Source organism: Podarcis bocagei (assembly GCF_964188305.1).
Source record: "Podarcis bocagei genome assembly, chromosome: 4".
NCBI classification, from domain to species: domain Eukaryota; kingdom Metazoa; phylum Chordata; class Lepidosauria; order Squamata; family Lacertidae; genus Podarcis; species Podarcis bocagei.
The window spans coordinates 58,374,315-58,391,010 of NC_138128.1; the positions used below are offsets into that span (position 1 = coordinate 58,374,315).

At 42.2% G+C, this 16,696-nt stretch overlaps 1 protein-coding gene across 1 annotated transcript in view; it reads right to left on the minus strand.

The window, feature by feature from the left end:
* Positions 1 to 771: 771 nt before the first annotated feature.
* Positions 772 to 16,696, minus strand: part of CHST15 (carbohydrate sulfotransferase 15) — an 83,969-nt gene continuing 68,044 nt past the window's right edge. The window contains exons 5-8 of the mRNA XM_081193011.1: positions 15,212 to 15,368; positions 5,560 to 5,716; positions 4,254 to 4,401; positions 772 to 1,387 (exon numbers count right to left, since the gene is read on the minus strand). Of these exons, the coding sequence (XP_081049137.1) occupies positions 1,197 to 1,387; positions 4,254 to 4,401; positions 5,560 to 5,716; positions 15,212 to 15,368 (653 nt within the window). The 3' untranslated portion in view covers positions 772 to 1,196. The remainder of the gene's footprint in view (positions 1,388 to 4,253; positions 4,402 to 5,559; positions 5,717 to 15,211; positions 15,369 to 16,696) is intronic.

Genomic DNA, 16,696 nt, shown 5'->3' on the forward strand with positions numbered 1-16,696 from the left:
GGATTACTTGGACCCTGAGAAGTTCCTTGGGGGGAAGGCTCAAGGAGCTAATCAAAAAGCTCATTGGTCTAGAATGGATAGTGAGGGAAGTCAACTCAATATGTGTATGCATGAATTTGTGTGTGTATGAGTATGTGTGGCGAATTTGTATTCTGTGTGTATGCATGCACAAATTAGAGCAAGTGCATGTTTGGTGGCCCAAACCACTTTGTCCTAGCATGTGGCCATTCTTGAATGCTGCCCTTGGGCTGAAAATATTAACCACACCTGGCCTAAGCTAATCATCAGGCCTAATCATCAGGATTTTAGGCTGTGTACTTCAGTGGAATATTGTAATTCTATAGCTAGATCTGCTCTGTAAGTCAAACTCCCAGTACTTTTGATAGCTTTTGGATGAGACCCATATTGCATAGGGACAGAAACAGCACATAACTATGCCAAACGAAAAGCAAAGCTATAATTTCCCTCCCTCTTCTTTTATTTTATTTGATTGTAAACTTATGACTGGATCATATTCTTACATCAGTTTGAAAGTCAGCCCTCTTTTCAATTAATATTTTAGAGTAAGTCACCATTGAGAAAATTCTTCTCTTGATCACTGTTACAGGGGAAGGATTCATTCTGCTTTGGGCTTACTAAAACACAATAATCCATTAAAAAGTTACTTGGTTTTGAATTAAGTTACACAGCTCAGGCAGATTCAATAGGTTTATTATGGGCAAAGAGAACACATATTGAAGAGTTTGTTGAAATTAAAAACAGACTTCCAGATGAAAATCAATTAACTTTTAATGGTTAAAAAGCTGTTTTGAATAGTTTCAAAAGAACGCGAGACATATCTTAAAAATTAGAATGAATGTGCATTTTTAGGTGGCTAGTGCTTTCTGTACTGTAACAATAGCTTAAAAATGGCATTTCAAAAACCATAACCACAGAATGCGAGACTGCTTCATATCAAGGCTATTGGCGCACTGTTTGCTGAGAGAGAGAGAAGTTTACAAAAGACATTGATAGAGCTTTATGTTCTTCTATGGCAAATCTGATATAACTTCGTTGACATATTGTATGCTGAACGTGGAGACAAAGATTTAACTGCAGTAGGCTTGCTTGGCCTCAGAGTGGGCAATTGCTTACAGCTGAAAACAAGTTTTAAAAATAATCCCAAGCACTGTGTTTGTGGTACCGGAATTGACACATCAGGATTTTTTCCATAAAAAAGCTTCATCAGAAAGAACTTGAGCCAGTTTTGTGTTGAAAGGCTGATAGAAATCTCGTAGAATTTCCTTTGTGATAGGTAACATAGGGCCCAAATTGCGATCTTCAGGCCTCCTAGTGTTTGATGCAGGACTTTTGGTAATTAGAGCTTCTTCTTTTTCACTTAGAGCACCTGTAGTAAAATTAAGAAAAAGAAAAAGATAACCACAAAATATGCTTGTACAGCTTTCTGTTATGCATTTCCTCAAACATTTCTAAGTTAAGTGACATGAGATGTATAAACGTGGCTTTTGGACATTATAGCTTGTTGTCTGAACAGGAAGCATGACTTCTTGGCAGTGCCTGAAGCACACGCCACCCCTTTTATTAGGACCAAACTATACATGGCATGAAATGTTTGCAAGCATTTACTATACAAGATTTTGGTTTTTAAATTGTTGTTCTTTTGTTCTTTTCAGCTGGTAGGGATAAACAGCCCCATGGAATGTAGAGAGGAAGCTTAGCCTTTTCTGTACATGCACCAAAAATCCCCCATCCGCAACTGCTATTGATGCCAATGGAAACTTCTCTGCTAGGGCTAATATAGCAGCTTTGGAAAGAACGTATATGAAGAAGAAGAGCTCTCTGCTGGATCAGGCCAAAGGCACATCTAGTCCTGTGCCCTGTTCTCACAGTAGCAAACCAGATGCTTGTGGAAACCATAGAAGCAAGACTTGAGCACAACAACACTCTTCCTACTTGTGATTCCCGGAAACTGGTATTCAGAAGCATGCTGTCTCCAACAGTGGAGATAGAACATTGTCATCATGGCTAGTAGCCACTGATAGCCTTATGCTCCTTGAAGTTGTCATTAAGGACCTTTTTCAGTGCGACTCCATTATGTGAGGAAAGGGTTAATTCTCCCCTTCTCTTGCACAATGGCTCTGGTTATGTTCACTGACATTCCCACTCTTTAAGGAAGAGAATTCATGCATATTGAATGCTTGCATGCATTTAACCTCAGATCATTGTTTGCCCCTGTCAGGGAACTGACATCGGAGCGAGAGGCGAAGGGGAGGCTCCCAGATGATGCTGGCGAAGGACCCAGCAGCAGGGGGAGAAACAGCTCAGTAGAGGGGGAAGCCAATCAGCGCAACACCAGGGATAAAGGGGGGCAGACGGGGGAATTGGAGAGAGGGCTCCAGGACTCTTCACTGGACATCAGTGAGGAGAGCCCAGGTCCTCCGCTACCCATGCCTTCCCTGCGCAGAAGACTCCCGCGCAGTGAGAGGAGGAGGAGACTGGGTGTCAAACAACTTTTATGTTGGAAGAGGTTCAAGAAACGCCCACTGACGGATTCTGCCAGTGACTGAGGCAGCCACGTTGAGAAGGGGCTGTGCAGTCAGAAAGGTTTAACAAGGCAAATTAACCGAGAAAGGCACCAGTTTATGCACGAGTAACTCATACCTATTACAGCCCCATAGGAGCGTGAGCTTGAGATGCAGAAATAGGAGTTCTAGCCATTTTGTCCTACTCAAGAGTACGCCCCTTGAAAAGAATGAATATAATTAACTTTGGGCCTTTATTTTCAGTGAGTCTACTGTGAATAGAACTTAGCTGGATACAACCCTAGGTATGTTAATTCAGAGGGACCATGTGAAAACATGAAGAGTGTGACTCCTGTTCCACTTGCAAGCCATTCTAAGTAAATATGTGTTCTTTTATTTCTTTACACAATGTAAAAAAAAAATTCCCTGCTGGTGCTGGATCGTTCTAGCTCAACACCCTAATTCCCACATATTAATACAAGTTTAATGCAACTGTTCTACTCCAGGTTATGTTCTGTAGTATTTAGACAGTTTTTAAATACTTAAAAGTTAGCTGCATTTAAAGCATAATATGATTCCATCCCCCATGTATCACTTAAATCATTTTGCATCGTAAGCAGCATGAATTGTTCATCTATTTTTAAAATGTCTAAACCAACCTTCATCCAAACAGAATAAATCCTTATGGCTGATTGTTTTCTCGGAACAATTTAGCATAAAATAATCATGAATGTACATTCTTTCTCCTTTTTTCTTAAAAGTTATCCTCTTATGATGGAGCTCCTGATGTCAGGAAGCATTTATGTCACTCATGCATATAGGTCCAGCACACCCTCATGCAAAAATGATAGCAATTCACTTTTGAAATATATTACATGCTGCAACCTTTTGATGATCTAAAGCAGAGGTAGGCCACCTTGACATCTGGGTGGAGCTGAATACAAGCCCAGGAATCAGCTCCACCTGGGAGCTCCTAAGTGGAGCAGTTCCCAGCAGGACTTGCATTGGTGCCATTTAAACAAAAAACACCAAACCCAAGTCCCATTTGTAGGGGAACAATTGGAACCACACTCAAATGCTCCCGATTGTTCCTTTGCAGTTGCAGCTTTCCCTTACCCACAGATGGCAGCAGGTGGACACGGCAAAAGAAAAAATGGCCTCATGGGCCAAATTAGAATCCCTGGTGGGCCTAATTTAGCCTGTGGAGCACGGTTCCCCATGCCTGATTCCCAAACCGGACCTAAAGGCTGCTATTTAGCATAGCAGCACATTTCCACATAGAAATGGTTCACTGAAGGCCATTTTTGATATAGATAATCACTAAATTGCTCCATGTGGAGGGGGGGAGTGTGCAGCCATAACTTGATGCAACTGCACTACTTCATAAGTCTGTACATCTGCCAGTTCTTCCAATGAACATGCAACATTCTTAAATGCAATATTCTTATACTATCTACATAGGAAAGCATGTGGCAAGTGACCCAAAGGTAACATGAACCTGTGGATTAAAATTAAATTTAAAATAGCATACCTCTTGGTTAAAAGACAAAGAATGGCTAAATTTAAGCAACTTGTTTTTCTTTAAATTTGAATATATGTGATCTAACTACAGAGCAATTACCAGAGACTGTCTGGGAGCAGATTTAGGAAGGGGGCTGAAGCAGAGCCTTAGAAAAACAGGGCAATTTCATTAAATTGTGCTTTAATCAGAAAGGTCAGAAAATTTCCTACCTAAATCCAGAAACTGGAACACCATGTGCATAGTAAACTTAACGTTGGATGCATGATCCTCCAAGCGGAGAACTAGTATTTGATCTTTATTAAAAACTGTCAGCCAGTCCAAGAGAAAAACAACATACAGACCAACCTGGAGCCTTACCTAAAAGAATGAAAAACAAAATCAATTATTGTTTTAAGAAAACACTCCAAATGAATTGGCCATGGCAGACAACAATAAGTGAGATTATGCAAGGCATAGTTTTATTGCAGGAATGTGACATACTCGTGGGTCACCATATTTGCTATAGCAGAGGACTCCCATTCCTGAAATTAGACTTTGGAAGGCTAACTTCTTACCTCTGCCTCTGCACCCATATTAGGCTTGAAAAACAGCAAAAAAAAAAACAACAAAACATTTTTAAAGCCTAAATGGAGATGGGGAGAAAGTGAGTGTGCATGTGTTGTGCATACTTGCAGGGCTCATGCGTACAGCTGCAGCACTTCCATTGTACCCACAACAGTTTACCTGGTTTGCAAATGTGCCCACGGACCCAGAAAAGTTGGCAACCCTGGCATACATGCATCAGGAAAGCCCAGAGGGGAGATGATAGTTCTCCCTCAGCTGTTATGCTGCCCTCCGATACGGGAGGCAGCATGCAGCCACCATGGCAAACAGCCATTGGATTTGTCTAATCCCCTTTGAAAGCCAAGCTGGTGACCATGACCATATCTTGTGGCAGCAAATTTTATATCTTAAGTATGCATTGTGTGAAGAAGTACTTCTGACTTTCCAACATTCAGCTTCATTGGATAATCTCTTGTTCTAGACCAGTGTTATGAGAAAAGTAGAAAAATGCCCCCGTCTTCATTTTCACTGTGCCATGCATAATTCTATACACCTCTATCATGTTCCCCTTTACTTCCCTTTCCCTCCAGACTAAAAAGACCCAAATGCTGTAAAGGTTCCTCACAGAGGAGAAAGGGGATAGTACATGAAAGGGGATAGTACATTAATGCTCTAGCTGGGTGCTCACCTGATGGAATGCTCCCTTCTTACCAAAGATAAACAGTTAAATCCCCAATTTAGAAGAAGATCCAGCCTTTTGTCTTCTATGTGGATGGATTTATTTTTAAGCAGAAAGACTTTGTCATATGAACCACCAGGTTCAAACACAAGTTTATGAAGATAGTGGTTTTTTCTGGTGTTTTCCCCTAACTCTGTAATATATTTGTTACATATTCTAATATGTGATAATACCAGCTTCATGAAATTCTATTGTCTAAGAATCATATCAAGTGAGAAGTGAAATGTACGTACAGGCATTGCATTGTTAATGGTGTTGTTGTACACACAGGCTCTCAGGGAGTAATCTGCCAGGCAATTTTCAAAGAGCTGCAATGATTCAGCCACTTTTTCATGGAAGTCTTCTACAGATTTGTTAGCACTTGCAAAGTAAAGATAATCAGAATACAGTCTGTAAATGAAATAACACAGGAACAGTTGAAGCACAATTGCAGCTAAGCCATCACACATCATCATCATAGTAATAAACCAATAGCTATTGTCCAGGCAAGAAAAGAAAGAGTGCTATTTGTATAGTAAGGTTGTGCTTTAATTTCTTGTTTATTCCAGCAGAAGTCTCACAGCTCCATTCCAAAGAAAATTAAACTGAAATGCCAGGCTGATCCAAGTTGCCTATCTGGCAAAGGAATCCTACAAGTACCTCACCTTAGTGGAGCATACTTCCCAGCATCTTCCCACCATCTATTCGGTCATGCCAGGGGTGTCAGATGAGAACAAATATTATAGGAACAAGATCTAATAATACTATTACTTGTCTTCTCTTTGCTAACTTACCATTTTTATCTCTCAAACTAGCCATATGAACCACACGATTCAGATCTTGACCCCATATTGCTCCTTGCAGACTATATTCCTTGCTGCTCTTATTCATTCTTGTTTGCTACCACTTTTATATTGATTATCCAAGTCGCATGGCCACTCTCATTAGTTTTGCTTATTTATTAGTCACTCCTTTCTTTGATTCCCCATCTTCAGTTATCTTACTCTCAAGCCTTCCTCACCTCCAAATACCCTTCCTTCAGGGTCTTCTTTTCCAGTCCAGTGTCCACCGAACACTCTTTTTCAGTCACCTCTCCTCTGGTCTCACTATCTGTTGATTCCCTCCTGCTGTGGCCCCTTCCCTGACCTGTGCCTGCTACACAAAGTCACACTCATCCCTAGGAACCACCTTGACCTTGGAATTTTGATACACTTTACTTCAGCCCGCTGTCACCTTTTGTTTTAAAAGATGTTTTAAGGTAAAACACCTGCTAGCAGCTTCAAGCTTGTTTACTTTGAAAGATATCCCCCCTTCCTTTCATGTGACGAATAAAAACTCTATTGATTTTCATGAGAAGGAGGAAAAGAGAGTGCAGCAGAGATGTCAGAACTGCCAGAGGTGGGAAAGGAGGGTCTCACTAACTGCTGTGTCTCTGTGTGGTATGTTATAACAACAGAGCCATGTACGAATGGGAAGCTCTGTCTGTAGGTGTAATGAAAACAAACAGAAAAGTGTGCCGCTCCCAGCTTATATTTCACTGACAATACAGACGTGCTGAATATTTGGCCGTGCTTAATATTTTGCTGCCTTAGGCAGCCGCCTGTTTTACTGTGCATGAAATAGTTGGCTGTGAAACTGGAAGATATGAGAAAAACAGGAAGGATGGAGCCAGCCGATTCATTAAATGCAGCACTTTGAAACATAAACAATTTTCCCCCACTTTCCCTGCAGAAATGTGTGTGTAGAAGAAGGTTACTCACTAAAAGCACATTATCAAAAGAAATCGAGAAAGGTGAAGTTTGCAATTTCTGCCTTGAGTAACATCAGTGCTAGCTAATAGCGCTTGCTATCTAGGTTAGACAGGCGAGAAGGTGGCCAAGAAAGTGAGCCAAAAGGATGGCTGGCATATGCAGCTCATTTAGATGGCTCTTTCTTGCCAACACCATTTAATCACATTCACTAGATCCGAGGTGGGGAACCTGTGGCCATCCAGATGTTGGTGGGCTACCAATCATGCTGGCTAGGGCTGATGGGAGTTGTGGTCTAACAAGATCTGGAGGACTGCAGTTTCTCTATGCTTGCTCAAGATGGTAGGAAACTTAAACAGATAAAAATAAACAACATGATCATACATATCCATTCCAAAATAGAATGCGAGTATGAAATTCTGTCTCAGAATTAAAATCTAATCTTATAGGAGGGCGGCAGCTTTCTTTACTTACATAACCATGAAGTTACCCCCTAGAGCTTAGGATCAAGAAATAAGAATTGCAACTAAGCTAGTCACAATTGTGATAGAGTGGAAATCACTTTAACGTCTGGGATAATCTGGACATATGGCAACCCGTGCTGGGAGTGTCATTTAAAAATAGCTCAAAAGCTTCAAAAAAAATGGGGGGGGGGGCTTAACAACTTTCCTGTCCGGATTTTCACTTTCTGAAATATGGCAACCCTGCATTGTGATTACTATTATGCAATTTACACCCATAACAGCTAATATTTTGCTAGATACCAAGGGATATTCCTCAAAAAACTGGGGATCTGTCATTCATTTTGATTATAATCAACTTCAAATATGTTTCTCTCTGTGTGCTTTCTGTTGTTATCACTTGTCTGAATATTAGCAGAACCATGCCCAGCACAGTATGCTCTGTCAATGGTCTATCAGTTATACTTTTTTAAAACAAAAACAATTCACTAAAATGTATATCTTAAAAGACCAATCAGATTCTTATAACCAATTTTCCCATTACAGGAAACTCAGGCCTATATCTTGGTTAAGTACAATGGCCTTTAGAAAGAGTCTTATCTCCTTCTCCAAACCCTTTAACTGAAACCAATCTGCTTTCTGATTACCTTTTCCTGAATAGTCTGTTTATGTATGTGTGTCACAACAGAATCCTATATATGTCTACTCAAAATTAAGACTCAGAGATCAGTGGAACATACTCCCAGGTAAGTATGGATTAAGATTGCAGCCTTAGTTTCTCTTGGTAGAACATTTCTCCAAAGAGGGAATGAAATTGATTTTCCCAAGAGTTGTTAGAGATACATATGTTCATGTTTGTATGTCCAGATAAAATATGGTTTATGCACAAGCCTTGAGCTCTCAAAACTCTCCTCCCTCTGCATGGCCAAGAGGGGGACTTTGCTGAACTAGGGAACCTGGTTCACATTGACTATGGTTTATTGAAGCAGTACAGCTTCAGAAACCAAGGTTACAACTTCCTATGTTTTTGAGACGTACCATTATTAGAGTTATACCACAGTCCCTGCCTCAGAGAAAAGGAGGTTAAAACTGTTAGCTAACTAAAGGGTTGATTAAAATGAAAAGCTTAGGAAGTCCTTCTCCCAGATGCAGGGGAGAAGAGATGGCTGAAGCACACCCTACACAGTTTAGTGATTAAACTATGGTACAGCAAGGGGACTTCATGTAGACAGAGATTCTCATACAGTGGTGCCTCGCAAGACGAAATTAATCCGTTCCGCGAGTCTCTTCGTCTTGCGGTTTTTTCGTCTTGCGAAGCACGGCTATTAGCGGCTTAGCGGCTATTAGCGGCTTAGCGGCTTAGCGGCTATTAACGGCTTAGCAGCTATTAACGGCTTAGCGGCTTTAAGAAAAAGGAAACAAACTCGCAAGAACTCGCAAGACATTTTGTCTTGCGAAGCAAGCCCATAGGGAAATTCGTCTTGCGGAACGACTCAAAAAACGGAAAACTCTTTCGTCTTGCACGGCATTCGTCTTGCGAGGTACCACTGTATTCTAATGAAATCTGTAGAAGTTGTAGGATATTTCCTTATTTATTTATTTATTTTACTTTGTGGGACATCTTTATAAAAACCAAATATTTGCTGATGAGGATTTCAGCTGCTCTTGCTACTTATGGCTCACTTGATGCTGCTACCGACTGCCATAATCTATCACAATTAAGTGTAGGTGCACATGACTGCCTCTTCATCAGAAAAGATTGCAGAGGAAATGGAACCTAGCATAAAAAGTGGAACCATTTCTTTCAAGCACAGTTCCATATTTCAATTCTATCAGCATAAATACTTGGTTCTTGATGTGTTCCCTATTTTAACAATTTTGCAGAAGCTGTTTAATGATAGCAAAAATGAAAGGCTGAACCAGGCTTTAAATAAATGTTCACGGGTGGTCACATGGGCCTGCAGCTCTCAACGGTGTGACTGTTCCTCTTCCCTCTGTGTTGTCATGGTACAGAAATGTGTTTTTCCACAACTAAGGAAACATGCAGCTACATGGTAGCTGCCTGCTTGTCTCTCTAATGCCAGAAGGAAAAGAGAAGGAAAACAAAGGCATTGGAAAGGAAAAGTGAGTGAGCAGGCATGCCATAACACAACAGTCACATGAAGTGCTAGGGCAGCAGAAGAGCAACTGCAAGTGCAGCTGCCATAGTGTTCTGTTGCATTTCTAAGTTTAAACTATTAAATAAATTGCTGTATGAATCCCCTTGTTTCGTGCAGATTCTAGGAAAGGAAAATATGTGCACTGCAGCTACTGCTGGAATATTAAGGGGAATAGCACCAATGAGGAATATCTAGGCATTACCACAACCATGGCCATTGTATTCTCTTCCAGGCCCAAGATAACACAGATTCTCTTTTGGCCAAATACTAATATCTCTGAAGATATTTTACAGCTGAGCTACGTAATTATAGAATTCCATGGCTCAAAATGACTGGAAGTCAATTAGTTTACAGGGGGAAGCTATGCTGTATATCAGTGTACAATTTTTCTAGACATAAAACACATATTTAACTCCAGTCCAGTTTAGGACTCTTAGTTTTTCTTTCTCCATCCCTACAGCATTCCTCTAAAGAAAACCCCAAAACAATTAAATAAATAGTGATATTGGTGTAACCTCCCTTAGGTTAGGATGAAACCAGCATGTGGGTCTTTACTCTACCCATCAAATATTTACATTATGGCAAGGCACAGTTATGCTACTTGGCTGTCAGGACTAAAGAATTTACAATTCAGCAGTACATATAGGGTTAGATTTATCTCGTGGTGAGAGAAAATGCACAATCTATTGTAACGGAAACTGTATCCATTACAAGTGGACAAAATTGGTATCTCCCAAGTTAAGGGGGTATATTACGATATGAGACAGACACTAAAGCAACAGCTGGTGAATATTAGAGTCATATTGCAGAGCATTTCCAGATCATTTACAGAAGAAAGCCACTTCATCCAGCTCTCTTGCATACAATTACCATCTGTTAACATTCAGAGGCCACAAAATATATTTATCAAGTCAACAGTGCACTGTCTGCCATGCAGGGGCCATGAGGTGACTTGGGCAATGGGGAGCACTACTGTTGACAGCTCTTATTCTATGTAGTGCTGCTGATGAGAAAAGAATTCTAATAAGGAAAACATTCACATCAGACGGTAGTGTGTTTTCCCTATGACTATCTTTCAAAAAATAAAAAAAAATAAAAGCCAATTTACATTCTAATATTTGATTTTTATATATGTGGCCATGATGCAGGAAATGCTGATGGCACTGGAAACTGATTTACCACCTTTTCTCCCATTTTGTAAAAATGACTAATCTGGAAAGAGGCAGAGCCTATGGACACAAATCAAATGAGACAAGGCAAATAGTCTATGAGCCTGATCAGATTTTACTTCCTCCCCTACTTCCCACTGTACCTCCTTTTCACAGGGGGGAAATGAATGCACCATACGTTCATCCATTTATTTGAATATGGCATGACTAAAACTTCTTGGAAGGAATTTAATGTCACAATGGGCCAGTTTAAGATTTACATCTTCCCTTGTATCAGGAAAAGAACATGTGATCTTGCATGAATCCACAGCTCTCCCTAAGTATAAGCTGATCAGAAACAGCATATGAACGGAACCTTTAAATAGGGATAAAAGTTATCATTTCCCTACAAAAATAATCTCATTCCTAAATTCCACAAGTTACTATTTTCAACCAGTGGTGCAAGTAATTATAGCCTCTTTAATAGTTTTATACCCCGACCCCCCTTCTCTTTAGATGCTAATGTGTATTACTTCACAAATGTGGTAAGCTAGCCCTCCTATATATAGAGTCTCTCTTGTTCAGTCTGCTGAGTTTGACCTTCCAGCTCTGTTCTAACCAGCACCACAGTATCTGAAGAAGTGTGCATGCACACGAAAGCTCATACCAAGAACTAACTTAGTTGGTCTTTAAGGTGCTACTGGAAGGAATTTTTTTATTTCAGCACCACTGTGTTAGAGATGAACAAAAATCCCCATGTTCCACTTGAAAATCATTTGAGTTTTCCAAGCATTTCCACTGAGAACATTTTATTTTCAAGCACTCGCAAAAGCCTTCGAGCTTTTGTGAATGCTTGAAAATAAAATGTTCACAAAAAAATCCAATGTGCCCACTGAACTCAATGCAGGCATCATGCCTCCATTAGTTTTAATAGACAGATTGAAACCTGTTGTGTACCCCAAAATGGCTGATGAGGGACCAGTGGCGTAGCGTGGGGGGTGCCAGGGGGGCCAGCCGCACCGAGCGCAACATCTGGGGGGGGCGCGCTCGCTGCCTCCGGAGTCGCCGAAGAGCTTCGGGCGCAGGCTGTAGCGGAGCCGCATGTCTCGCGGAACCGACGAGCTGTGCGCGCGTCCGGGCTGAAGGCGCCCGGCAGGCAGCGGCTCTCAGCGCTCGCCGCGGAGGACGCACCAGGCAGCCCCTTCTCACAGCCCCGCCTCCGCCGCTGCTGCTGCAGCTGCTGGGCCGTTGCATTTTCCTCGCCTCTCTGCCCCCCTCCTCCTCCGGGCAAGCGGCGTCGTTTGGGCGGCAGCGCCAGCGGCAACTCACAGGTTAGGGGGGGCGCAAATTACTTGCCTTGCCCCGGGTTAGGGGGCGCAAATTACTTGCGTTGCCCCGGGTGCTGACAACTCACGCTACGCCGCTGTGAGGGACAAAAAGTGATAACAGCTGGGAGCAGCTCCTGCTTGAAATCCTGGAGAGCTGTTATCAGTCGCTGTCAACAAGACTGAGCTAGATGGATCAGTGGTCTGATATGTTAATGTTTCAACAGGCAGGTATAAACCTGCGGCATTCTCTCAAACACCTGGCAGGAGGGCAACAAGCAATGCACTATCTAAGAAACTTTAGGACTATTCCTTGGAAACTGAAGCCAGCACATTAAAGCCTTGGGGAAGAGGGGAACAGAATTGATGCAGGAGACTTGCTCAAGTCACCCTAGAGAAAAGTGTATCTTTGCAGCAGCAGAATAAGCTTCTGATCCTGCAACTGTAGTATTCTCATTGCACAAAAGTAAGCAACAGTGAGTGATATGGCAGTGGTAAGGAAGCTTGCTTGTTTCTTTTTAAATACAAAAAGGGGAGATATGTGCCATGAGGCTAGAAAGGAGGAGCACATAGACTTGTGGGAGACAACTATGTGCTCCCTTGCACCACTTTTTCTTTTCAAGGATTACACAAATGCCTGTATAGCATTGTGGTAGGAATGGAGAAGGTATGGAAATAATAGCTGACAGAACCAAGAAAAAGAACCACAAATACAAATACACCTTAGAGTTGGGGGTCCCAAACTATGGTCCATAAACTTCACCCAGATGGTCTGTGGATTTGTAGTTGAAGATGACATATTCATCACATTAAATATAAGTATTGATTTTTGAATTGTACTTTTATTGCTTCTTTTGTTTCACATTTTGCATTTTATTATATTAGGATCTGAATCCTATGGCATTCAAACTGCAATACAATGAAGTACAATATATGAGAAAAAAGAGCAATAAAAATAAAATTAAGAATCATATAGCATCTGGCACAGCACATTTCAATTGCTACAACAGGCAGAAAAAATAATTAAGTGATCCACCAAGACCCTGGGCAATCTTCAAGGGGTCCATGGGGTGGAGTGTGGACAGTTTGGAAACCACTGCCTTCATGTGCATAAGCTCACATCAAAAGATGTGGCTGAGTATTACAGATGATATTTTCCTTTACTGTCCTTGCCTGGGGCCTGCAGAGCAACATATATTGCTTTCCAATATATGTTGCTAGCCTCTGCCTAAAATATACACAAAAGAAGAAAAGAACTGAACATGCCTTTAGTAAACTGAGGAAACTTAAATATTTCCAGAAAACAAATGTTATTACTTCAAGCTAGAAATAAGCAATACTTTGACCAAAAACCATTGGAATAACAGGTGGGGGTTGGGACCTGAATTTCAGCTGTCCTGCATTCCTCAGATGTCCAAAGTTCTTTATAGTTTCACCTCTTTCTGCCGTAACAGTAAAAGGATGAAAGTCATGGAATCCACTCCTAATAATGATTTATATACTCAGAGGAATGGTTGTTTGAAATTTAAAGCTTTGTTCTGATTTATCCCAAACTAATTATAAAAAGCAGACCTCAGCGCTAGTGGGCCTTGCCAGGATGTAAGAGCTCCAAATGCCAATGCCAAGCCTGGATGTGGCGACCTTAATATAATATTACTATTATCTGTCATTTTACATATGATGAGACGTCTTTTGAATATAGTTAATGAGACCTGAGCTTAATCATATCATCAAGGCTTTTTTACTTAAATCCTTAGGAAAAGACGGTGCTATATGGTTCCATAAAACTGTCTATACCAGTTGCCATGGGCTCTTTCAGGAGGAAGAGCAGGACAGAAATGTTACGAATAAATAATAAGAGAATACCATGTGACTGTTGAAATAAATCACTTTACCATTTAAAAAAGGTGAGAATTGGACCATGCATTACAAGGCAAACAAATCCTTATATCTCACCAAAAACAGGGATATTAAGAAGCCGGTGGAATCCTGTGAAGAGGGTTAAAATATTTATTCCCATATTACTGCTAAGGAGTACATGTCAGCAAAGGCTGAAGAACTGTGTTTCCTTTTCTTTCACTACAACTTGGAGTGGACTCTTGACCAAGGTACACACTACCTTGTGCAGGGGAGGAAAACCTGTTGACCTTTATTTCCATGCCTTATAGCAGATGGGATACATTTGCCTTTTTCACACTGAAATTGCCCTAAGCAACTGGGATCTCCACACAGTTCCCGGTTTCCATAGTTACTTGCATCTCTGCTAATGTCAACAAGATGAAAGATTATCTGTTATGGGAGTTTTACTTGTTCAATTTTACAACTCATATCAGTTCAGATTGCATACTGTATTAACTCTTTCCCAGATCATGCACAAGAATTAAATGTATTCAAAGTTTTTCCAATATATGGAAATGAGGATTGAAAATGTGATTAATTAATTCAGAATGGGAAGTCAAAGCTACCAGAGACTGTAATTCACCTTATTCTGAACACTAAGCAAAACAAGGAACATTCGTCCTTTGGTCCAGAGCCACATGCCAGTGGTGGGTGTGGCTACTCCACCCTCTCGCATGCACTCACACATCTTCCTAAGGTAAGCTAAGTGAATTAGCTGACAGGGAGAGGGAGGTGCCCCCCTCATCAAATGATCAATCTGATAAATAGTGAGGGGGGCAATTTGCATCAGGGCTGGGTGGAGAGGTTCAAACCTCTCTGCCCTCTGTCGTACCATGTCTACTTTAAATTTTCTTTTCTCTATTGCTGTTACCAATGTTGTTGAAGTCTTGGGGGATTGCATCAGGCTACTGGGCTAGAGCTTCCTAAAGAATCCATTTATACACTAAAAACACTATAGCTTTCCAGATTGTATTAGTCATATTAAAAACAAGTTTTTTAAAACAATGGATTCAATGAGGTGGTACGAGTGTTTATGGAGTCGAGTTGCAGGTGAGTTATGCTGCTCTCAACTTACCAATTTTGGGGGCAGCTGTCAACTATCCATGAGAACAAATAAAAAGAATAAAATACATTTCTTTGATACTATGTAAATATTGCTTGCTAACCTTTCAACAGGATCCCTAAGCATAACAATCAGCTTTGCATTTGGCTGGAAGGCATGGATGAAGTCCTGTATTAAGAATGGAGGCTCCCCTTCTGTACTGTTGTCATAGAAGAAAATCCAAGCGTTGTTGTCCCACATTGTTGAAGCACTCGCCTCTCCTAGGAATGACAAAAAGCTGCAGATCAGTGTCACTCTAGATCAGTGTTTCCCAACCTTTTTTGGGCAAAGGCACACTTGTTTGAGGAAAAAAATCTCGCGGCACACCACCATTACAGCCCCGTGACGTCAGCGCGCAGCGTCACGCCGGGAGGGATGCACGAAAGTGAAAGTTTTCAATTTTTTTCCCTCCCCCTTGCCGGGGAACCTCCAAGCTTTGGGGGTGGGGGGGAGGAGGCAGCAAAGCGAGGGACTGAGGGACGGCGGCAGCTGAGGCGGCGGCGGCTGTTGTGGTGGTGGCGGCGATAGCGGGCGGAGGAGGGGTGGCGGCGGGGCCGAGGTGGCCGGCGGCGGCGGGGGAGGCGGCGGCGGGTGGAGCAGGAGGGCGGCCGAGGCCGGTGAGGGAGTAGGGTTGCCCGGGGCTTGAGGAGCCGTCGCCGGGAGTTGCTGCTGCTGTTGTTGCTGCCGCTGCCCGGACATGCCGGCCTCCTCCTCGTCCGCTGTCTCCCGCTCCTCCCTTTTGCACGCGCTGCCCCGCCGCCGCCCCATTGGCTGGGTCCTGTCAGCTGATCCTGTGTTATTTCCTGTGTGTGTGTGTGTGTGAGGGGAGAATGGAGAGAGAAACCTCGGCACCACCACCGCGGAGCCGCCCCTGGCTCGACGCGGATCCTCACCGCCGCCGCCTCTCACCGCCCGACTCGCCCGCCTCCCTCCCACGGCACACCAGCCAACTTCTCACGGCACACTAGTGTGCCGCGGAACACCGGTTGGGAAACACTGCTCTAGATGACTGGCTCATTCTGAGCACTGTTGTAAATGCACCGCAGGACCAGAACATTAAATGAAATATGCTAGGTCACTTCCTATTCTTGGCTATGGCAGCAAAAAATGCACTTCTTAATAGTTGAGGGAGTTGGGTATGTCTTGGGCGGTGACTGAAAGGAAATACAATTGAGATTCCTGCATTGTAGGGGGTTGGATTGGATGATCCTTGGGATCCCTTCCAACTCTACAATCATTTGATCTTCAAATATCTGAAGGGCTACCACATGGAAGAGGGGGCAAGCTTATTTTCCACTGTTCCTGAGGGTAGGGCCCAAGCCAGTGGATTCAAATTACAAGAAAGCTGATTCTGACTAATCATTAGGAAGAACTTTCTGACAGTAAGAGCTATTCAATAGTGGAACAGACAACTTGAAAGGTAATGGACGCTCTTTCAAAGGAGGTTTTTAAACAAAGGTTGGATGGCCTTCTGTCACAGATTCTTTAGCTATTATTTCTGCATTTCAGGGGGTTAGATTAGATAACCCCTTGACTTCCCATCCAACTC